This window comes from Nicotiana sylvestris, chromosome 4, assembly GCF_000393655.2.
Source record: "Nicotiana sylvestris chromosome 4, ASM39365v2, whole genome shotgun sequence".
Taxonomy (NCBI): domain Eukaryota; kingdom Viridiplantae; phylum Streptophyta; class Magnoliopsida; order Solanales; family Solanaceae; genus Nicotiana; species Nicotiana sylvestris.
In genome coordinates this window covers 108248503-108257851 of record NC_091060.1, presented here as the reverse complement: position 1 = coordinate 108257851, position 9349 = coordinate 108248503, and the positions used below count along the sequence as shown (strand labels likewise).

Genomic DNA, 9349 nt, shown 5'->3' with positions numbered 1-9349 from the left:
CTAACCTCCACTTCATCCACCCCACCCCTATACGGTGTGTGACATCCTCGTCAATCTCCCCGATCCCCTGAATAACCGATCCAAGGTACTTGAAACTACCCCTCTTGGGAATGACTTGAGAGTCAAGCCTCACTTCAACTCCCGCTTCCGTCGGCTCAACTCCAAATTTGCACTCGAGGTATTCCGTCTTCGTCCTGCTCAACTTGAAACCTTTAGACTCAAGAGCATGTCTCCAAATCTCTAGCCTCTCGTTGACGCCGCCTCGTGTCTCGTCAATTAGAATAATGTCATCAGCAAATAGCATGCACCATGGCACCTCCCCTTGAATATGATGAGTCAGTGCATCCATCACCAGGGCAAATAGGAATGGGCTGAGCGCAGACCCTTGGTGCAACCCCGTAATAACTGGAAAGTGTTCAGAGTCGCCTCCTACTGTCCTAACCCGAGTCTTAGCTCCAGCATACATGTCTTTAATCACCCTAATATAGTCAACCGGGACCCCTTTATCCTCTAAGCAGCTCCATAAGACCTCCCTAGGAACCCTATCGTACGCTTTCTCCAGATCAATAAACACCATGTGGAGATCCTTCTTCCTATCCCTGTACTGTTCCACCATCCTCCTAATAAGGTGGATAGCTTCTGTGGTAGATCGCCCCGGCATGAACCCGAACTGGTTGTCTGAAATAGACACCGTCCTTCGCACTCTCATTTCTACCACTCTCTCCCAAACTTTCATAGTATGACTTAGTAATTTGATGCCCCTATAGTTGTTACAGCTCTGGACATCACCTTTGTTCTTATACAACGGGACCATTGTACTCCACCTCCACTTTTCAGGCATCCTATTAGTCTTGAATATAACACTAAACAATGCAGTAAGCAATTCCAAGCCTGCTCTACCCACACACCTCCACAGTTCAACCGGAATTTCGTCTGGCCCGGTAGCTCTGCCCTTCTCATCTTACGCATTGCCTCCATGACTTCATCGATCTCAATGTCCCTACAATTACTTAATTCATGGTGACTGTCAGAATTCCTCAATTCCCCAAGTATAATACCCTGATCCCCTTCTTCACTTAGAAGTTTATGAAAGTAGGTCTGCCACCTCCTCTTAATCTGGTCATCTCCCATCAAAACTTTGCCGTCATCATCTTTTATGCAACTCACTTGGTCCAGATCCCGAGTTGTCCTCTCTCTCGCCTTAGCGAGTCGGAATAACTTCTTCTCTCCACCTTTGTTCCTTAGTTCCTCATACAGACGAGCAAAAGTTGTCGTCTTAGCCTCCGTCACTGCCATACTCGCCTCCTTCCTAGCTACCTTATACCTTTGATTGTTCTCTCTCTTCTCCTCCTCGTCAGTGCTCCCTACTAACTGCAGGTAAGCTGCCTTCTTTGCTTCCACTTTACCTTGGACAGCTGCATTCCACGACCAATATCTCCTTTGTGGCTGCCTTCTTTATTCTATTATACAACAAAGATCGCATTTCTCTCTATATTCTCTTTATTTTACCGACTTTGTTTTATAACAGTTTCAACACAATTCCAAAAATTACTTTTTTCAAGTTTAACCAAACTTATGTCCAAACCTAAAAGATGCTGATAAATTAACGGAAAAAGCAAACTCCGGCAGACAAACGCCAGGTTCTTTCTTCTTTTTTTCTCCGGCAACTTCCTCGGCGATTTCTTTCCGGCGACATCGAGTTGTTAGTTGTAGGTACCTTCTATATCTTTCTTCCTTCTCTCTGGATTTTTTATACTCAGTACAACCCTCCCCCACCCTCCCCCCAGAAAAAAAAAAGAAAAAAAAAGAAAAGAAAAGAAGAGGCCCTAATTCCTTACCCTAATGGCTAATGTGTAGTAGCAAACTAGCAATAGTGAATTAGTTAACAATATTTTGTGTTTGCTTCCCCTGCATAAAGAGTTTTTAAAAATATGCATTACTATTTGCTATAAACAACAACCATGACTCAATCTCAAGCAAGTTAGCGTCGGCTTCATGAATCCTCACTGCCCATGTTGCAATTTGCATTATCTTAATTTATTTTCAATCTATGTCTGTCTACCTGCATTAGATATCTTGTATTTGTTGTGTAGACAAAAGCTTAGCTAGTTTCCTTAATATTCCAGGTTATTTGGCTTCGGCAAAAGAAGCATTGATGAAGCCGCAGTCGGCATGGGGCTCACTAAAGAACCCGGTGAAGTTCAAGATGTAACACTCCTTATTCCTTATTATACAAATATGTTGTGATGGTATAAGACATGAATAATTCCTAGTGTTTAACAAAAAGTATATGCATATTTACAGTCCAACCGCGGAGAGTCTTGTTCCTATTCGTCTGGACATTGAAATTGATGGTCAAAGATTTAGAGATGCTTTTAGTTGGAATCCAAATGGTACGTTTTTATTATTATTTTTTTAGTTTTAACCACCATATAAACATTGATACAGCAATATGCACTCAATTTGATGCTTCTGTTTCAGACTGTAGGTTGCAACTGGCTGCTTTCTTGTATGCATAGTTGATGTTCTTAATTAGTAGTTGCTGCCAATAAATGCTGATATCTTTTATTCTAAATGTTGAATGCTACCACAGCTCATCTGTACCGTCAAAATGAAAATTTTAGTTTTTCACTACAATGATCAAGAATCATTAGTGAGCAAATTTGTGAAAAAGTTGAGTGGACATGCCCATTCCAGGTAAGGGATACATAATTAACTAAATTTTCATTTGTTTTTGTATCTGGGAGGCGCTACAATATTGAATGTGCATCTAAGCTGCTAAACATAAGTTTTTATGAAGGCATTCTCTGGAAAATAGCTGGCAAACAATGGAATTTCGGTACATGACTTTTTTATTTTAGTTTAGACATTACCAAACCATTTCCTTAATTTTGTGGGGTTGACTTTATAGTGCTCTGAAGATCTTTTTAGCACATGAAGATCCTTATAAGGGATTCTCTGTTGTGATAAAGATTGGATCTTATTAGGTTGCCTGATCCTTCAACATGGCTTTATGAAGTAAATGAACTTCGCGGAGTGCTATTATGAAAAGCAGAGTATAACATTATAGAGCTTATGTCCTGGCAAAAGATAGCTTGAAAACGACTGCACACTCTGATTTTTGATAGTTCTGGTACTTATTTGCTTTTTCCTATGTGATGCTTCATATACAAAGCCATTTGTATTGTCTCCAGTGAACGGTTCTGCTGATCACCTTTAAAGAAAGAAAATTTGTAGTTGAGTTTTCCTAATATCATTTTGAACTGACCTAGTTATTGTCCCTCTCTGAACTTATTAACTGCAGATCCTGACTCAGAAGTGGTGGTTTTCGCGAAAAGAACTGTTAAGGACTTGAAGCTTCCTCCTGGGTTTATCACTCAGATTGCTCAATCCATTCAAGTAATTTATAAGTCATAAACCAGTACATGTTGTATGCACCATTTCATCATCTTTCTTCATGCTTAGTGGTATAAATAGTATTCATGGTGTATTGCTCGAAAGAACAGGATGTATGACTCTAATTGCTGCTTGCATACTTGGGTTTAGTTTACATAGGATTCATGGTGGGAGATTGGGGTTTAATTTTAAACATGTCTCTGACTATCTCTTCTAAAGGCTTAAGTTGTTGGAAAGAGCACACCTTATTTACTTAATTATTATCTTAACAACCCCCCCCCCCCCCCCCCCCGCGCGCGTGACCGCACGTGTGAGCTTGATTTTTTTTTTTAATGAGTCAAGCGCGTGAAAATTCTTTTGATAATGGGTGGCGGAGAGACTCAACTCAGGACCTCTGCATGCTCTGAAGCCATATTGAATGTGTGTGACCAACTCATCTAAAACCTAATCCGTTAGAAAGAGCACACTTTTATCTATTTTATTATTATCTTAATACTATCCTCCCCAGACCCCATGATGTGGGATAATACTGGGTATGTTGTTGTTGTTGTTGTTGTTGTTATTGTACTAGCTATAGGATGAAGTAATATGAAATAGAAGTTAACTATATATCAAACAATGAACTATGCCGTAGTTCCCAAATTAGTTGGGTTGGATATATGATTTTTTGTATCATATCTGTTATCTTCAGGTCAAATGTCATTCCAATACTGAATAATAGGTCTTCTACGCACGCCAGAGTTCTCTAAAATACAACTTCTTGAAATCTCACAGGTATCCCGTACAAGTTTTTGTAGGAAAAGAAAGGAGTGGAATGAACTTATATTTTTCTGCTTCTTTGCTGGAACGCTGCAAGTTTTGATAGACGCTGAAGCTTATATAAGCGTAGAGCAACAACTAATTCTTAATTCCGCCTTGTTGGTATCGTTGATACCGTTGTGTTCAGTCCTTAGCTAAGTCCACATTGATTACTCAGATAATTCCACATTGTGTTCGTCATCAACCCTTTTAATCATCGTATTATTGCACCTATGTACTAGTACAACTGAGATCTATGCAGAATATGCCTAAACCAGCTCAGACAATATCTCCTAATAAATCGACGGAGATTCGTTGGAGAATTAGAAGTCAAAAATTCCGACACAGTTTTTGATGAGATTACCCAAAAAAGGGGAGGGGGCACTGTTGTAGCTATTGTCAAATATTGATAGACGTCATATTAGGCTTTATATGTAGTATTTTGTTTGGCGGTGGTTTGTTTTGTTTTTCTGGGCTTGGACAAACAATATCGAAGTACTTCGTCAGAGAATGTAGGCTCTCTCCCTATTTCTTTTGGGTTAATGTTGTGTATATTGAAGGAAAGGTTACAAGTTTCAATTCTTGAACCATAATCATACAATCCATTCTTCACTTTGTCAGCGTGCTTTATTGATGCTGTGCTGATCATTGTCGGGTGGTACAAGTTTGATTAATTTGAGAAATTTACCCCAAAAGAAAAAAAATACTAAATCATTAAATGTTTTGGTCTCTTGTTTTAGTATTGCCCATGCTATGCATGACTTTGCTAAGGCATTCGTGCTAATTCTGATGAAAAATGTATATCTAATTGGTTGACTAACTAACAACTGATCTTTGTAGTAAAGGACACTAGGCTGTTCATAAGATGTTAAAATTAGTCGTTAAAGTATCACAAAACAGTATAATTTGGAGAAACCTCATCCAGATATCTTCCGTTGATGTAGGAACTTTTATCTAAACCAGCCTGTGTTTCAGCATGTAGGTCCTTTGGCTATAAATATTATTCAACAATATATTCCTTCTTTTTTATAAGGCATTCAACAATATATTCCTTTATGTACTTATCCAAAAAAAAAAACCTTTATGTCTGCTAGTCCTTTTCCTGAACAAAAACTTGTTAGTTCTCTAGTGACTGAGGACCTCTGTTGCGAAATGGCTGCTTAGTGTACATACTTCTTTTTCTCTTGTTTCTGGCAAATTATTTCTTATTGGCTTCTCATGCTACTTCCAATTTTGCAGTCACAATTAACAGAATTTCGGTCATATGAAGGACAAGATATGTACACTGGCGAGAGAGTTGTTCCTATCAAGGTTTAGCACAATTGTCTATGTCGATATTAATAACATTATGATGAAAGATAATTTATTCCAAAAGAAATGAAAGATACCTATCTTTCTGACTTTGATGGTCACAACTGTTGTGGTATCATTAATGAGGTACTTGTATTTTTCTCTTTCCTTTTCTTTTCCGGGCTCATTCAGCTTGATCTCCGAGTAAATCATACAGTTATCAAGGACCATTTTTTCTGGGTAAGTTTGACTAAAAGGTTATGTCTCATTCTTGAAATATCTTGATATATGTATAAGAACTGTGATCAAACTTGCAATTACTCTGCTTCATATGTTGCTAATACAAAGAGAAATCAAAATAATTTCAGGACTTGAACAATTTCGAGAGTGATCCTGAAGAATTTGCACGGACTTTTTGTAAAGATATGGAAATTGAAGACCCAGAAGTTGGAGTAAGCTCTATTTTATTTTATTTTACTTTCCTTTGGTTGTGGTAAAATAAAATTTCCCCCCTTTTCATTGCATATTCTTGTAAATTTGATGGTCATCATCATGTGATATAGTTTTGTGTGATGGGGTTGATGAAGTTAAAGGGTTTTGGGGGGGGGGGTGTTCCTTTTGCTACTTTTTCTTCCCATTTTTGTTTGTTTATTTTTTGGAGTTAACTGGAGTGTATATCAGCTGGAGACGACTTAGCCCTGTGCCCTTAAGATTCTACCTTCAAATTCCATGGTACTTCCACATCTCTGATGCGTGATATTGAATATTTTTGGTTCAGTGTTTGCAGCTTTTAAACTTATGCAGATAAAACTAACCTCCCTCCTATTTTGCTACAATTAGAATGATCTTCTGTAATTTGTAAATGGAAAAAGCTGTTCAAGGGGAATCGTAAAGTCAAAATGCTACTAGGTCTCATTTCTTGAAAATCTTGTGAGGGAAATTTTAGCAAAATGCTCAGTTCCTTTATCAAGAATTTGGCCTAGTTGTCTTTGATGTTGGATGTATCTGGCATAAATATGCCATCATATAATTCCAACTCTCTTTAACCACTGATAGAGTTATGAGGATATGGATTTTGGTTAATTGTTTTTAACTAAAGGAAACAGTTATGTTTGCTGGAAGTATAATAAAATATCAACTCTTTGTTTTCTTGTTTTCACCACAAGCAAGAAGTGAGACTAATAAATATATTTTTTCTGTTTTCTTTCAAGTTGAATATTGGAAGGTAATGAATAATGTAGAAAAAGAGGTCTTTAAAAAAAAATTATGGACACACATATTGGGCTGTGCTCAAAAGAATAGTCTAGAGATTGTGTTGCACATAAGAAACAAGTAATTTATAAGGTAATTGTCTTGGTATTGCCATATTACATCCTTCTTTTCCCCAGTCTCTTTTTTGTTATACTGGTTATAAGAAAAGATTGCTTATTTTGATTCAGCTGTGTGAATCCCAGCTAGAGCGATTTGTCTTGAACTTGCTTTCTTTTTTACATTTTTGTCAGAGAGTTAAGATCCAATCCGTAATTGGAATTGGACGAACAAGACTACAATAAAGAGCTTTTGTTAAAATTAAACAGAAAGATTGTAATTTCTATTTAAATAGTAATCATTCAACAGGGATGTTAAACCTCTAGGCATTGTAGGCCTTTGCATTAAATCTATGTTCATGTATAAGTAAACTTTCCTTATGTAGCTCAGTTTTTAAATGAGAACTTCATCCCATTGAGAGAGTATTTTATCTGTAGTTGTTTCTTCTCTGAAAGTATTAAATTCTAGTTGTGTTAGTAGTTTGTCTTTATCACTTTTTACTTATAGAAACTAATCACTGGATGATATTTCCTTTACAAAAACAGTTTTTTACTTTCCTCCCTAAAATCTTTTCAACTATGTGAGACTGTCCTTTTCAATATCCTTTTTATTTGAAAAACCGTCGATGCTTTCTTCTTGATAGTTGACTTCTTTCTTTGCAGCCTGCAATAGCCATATCAATTCGAGAACAACTTTATGAGGTGAGGATATATCATTCTTCATTTGGTGTATGTGACCTAATTGTTTCTACCTGTCTTTCAACCAGTTCATAGTTGAAAGCCAGCTACTTCAAGGTCTGTGACCATTTTTGCCATTTAATGTCTGCAGATTGCAATGCAAAGTGTTGCATCCGCAAGAGAAAGTAGGGCAAATAAGAAACGCAGAGTGACGGAACATATCTCAGCCAGGTTAGCATGATTGATCTCTGGCTTCTGCTGTATATACCCATCTTTGTTTAATCTAGTCATATGCCCTTGCACTATCCTTAGGACTTCTCTTTCCTAATAATTATCTTTTTGACAGTAAGACAGGTGTACCTGCATTGGACCTGGTGAAGTTATTTGGCATTAGATCAAGTGTTGTTCGGTACGACTCTTTCTTTTCTTCATACATTTCCACTCAATAAAATATGAAAGAGAAAAGGAAGTTGGATGTTCTGGAACGAGGACGTTTTATCTGTATTTCAATGCAATGGTATCTCATTAGCACATACTCGATATCAGTTAGTCAGAGACTCCATTTGGTCCGGGTTTTGAATTCATTCATTTCAAATGTGACTATTTCAGAAAAAGGAAGGACTGGGATGTATATGAACCAATTGTTGATCTCCTTTCAAATGAAGAGGTGGATGCCCTCGAGGCTAGAGAAGAGAAGATTACTCGATGATGCAGTCAATGCCCATTGAAGGAATACCAGCATTTGAAAGAGAAATCGTGTTAAGTTTTAGATGATACAATGAAACTAAATCCTAGTCTTAGTTCAGCCAAAATCCCATGGTAGTTATAGATAATGTTTAGATTTTAACATTGATTCGCAGATCGCTACATAGGTTTGTTGAAAGCAACACTTCAGTGTCCTGTGTTAATGTATCTTCACCGCGCTGAGAAACTAATGATAGCTAATTTAGTTGTGTTCTAAATCCTGCTATATTCGTAAGAGCAACCTACTTTGTATTTTTGGCATACAAAGGATGGAAACAAAGACTGTTGATGGACCTGGTTACGGCTGGGACCCTGTACTACGCTCATTTCTTAGTTGATGCCTCGTCATCAGTCGTAGACTACACACTACGGCATGTTGTACTTGTACATGACGAGACCCTCTTACATTTTTAAAAAATAAATTATTGTCACCATTATGGTAAGAGGTTAGACATAGAACATAGATTTGATTGAAACTTGAAAAAGAATTTTTGAAAATTGAAGTTGTGCTTGGACATGCATTTTATTTGAAGAAAAGTTTGAAGTTTTATGGGTGGAAAAAAAAACACCAAAAAACAGCCGTAAACCATTTTTTGGTAACTTGAAATTTTTTGAAACCCCCCTCCCCCTAACAAAAATATGTTCATATTTCATAAACAAATAATGTTTTCAAATTTGTTTTTGAAAAAATGAAACTAAAAATTTATGATCAAACGGGAGCTAATAATCACCCGGCAAATATAGGAAAGGGACAATAATTCTGTCCAGTTCCTGGTAACCAAAGATATGGCATCTAAGGGAAATATTACATTGGGGGTGGTGGGGAGGGTTAGCTTATAATACATGTTTGGGGGTACATACCAATGAGTGAACCATTTACCAAAAATTTTATACATTAAAAAGGTTCTTTTCAGTTTTGATCCTAAACAAAATCTTCAAGGCGTCTTTCGCCTTTCCAGGTAATGTGTCAACCTCAATGAAGATAGCTGAGGACCTTGCTTTGTATGCTCCTGTTAATTTGGAGTTCACTCAAACACGAGAAGGGGTTCATTTGTGTCTCGTCATTTTTACGATTTCGAAGAATCTGATTTTTTGAACTGACTATCCTGACACAAACAGAAAGTTAAATTGTAGAA

The 9349-nt window shown here is 37.1% G+C and overlaps 1 protein-coding gene and 1 non-coding gene across 3 annotated transcripts; both read left to right on the top strand.

Moving 5' to 3' along the window:
* The first annotated feature begins 1456 nt into the window (after positions 1 to 1456).
* LOC104238455 (chromatin structure-remodeling complex protein BSH) lies at positions 1457 to 8431 on the top strand. Of its 2 annotated transcripts, none has more exons than XM_009792810.2 (11): positions 1457 to 1709; positions 2127 to 2208; positions 2305 to 2393; positions 3305 to 3399; positions 5434 to 5505; positions 5677 to 5724; positions 5853 to 5936; positions 7455 to 7493; positions 7621 to 7700; positions 7816 to 7878; positions 8079 to 8431. In XM_009792810.2, the coding sequence occupies exons 2-11, from the start codon at positions 2156 to 2158 to the stop codon at positions 8176 to 8178; spliced, it is 723 nt and encodes a 240-aa protein (XP_009791112.1). In that variant the 5' UTR covers positions 1457 to 1709; positions 2127 to 2155; the 3' UTR covers positions 8179 to 8431. The 2 variants fall into 2 exon arrangements, with proteins under 2 accessions (XP_009791112.1, XP_009791113.1); XM_009792811.2 differs by having other exon boundaries at positions 1457 to 1713.
* LOC138890992 (small nucleolar RNA snoR99) lies at positions 4768 to 4860 on the top strand. Its single transcript, XR_011407354.1, has one exon. It is a non-coding gene; the product is annotated as a small nucleolar RNA snoR99 (small nucleolar RNA).
* Positions 8432 to 9349: the final 918 nt, after the last annotated feature.

Coding starts and splice junctions, on each gene's coding strand:
- LOC104238455 (XM_009792810.2), top strand. CDS start 2,156: ATGAAGCCGCAGTCGGCATGGGGCTCACTAAAGAACCCGGTGAAGTTC. Junction 5,506..5,676: donor AGAGAGTTGTTCCTATCAAG/GTTTAGCACAAT, acceptor GGGCTCATTCAG/CTTGATCTCCGAGTAAATCA. Junction 5,725..5,852: donor TCAAGGACCATTTTTTCTGG/GTAAGTTTGACT, acceptor AAATAATTTCAG/GACTTGAACAATTTCGAGAG.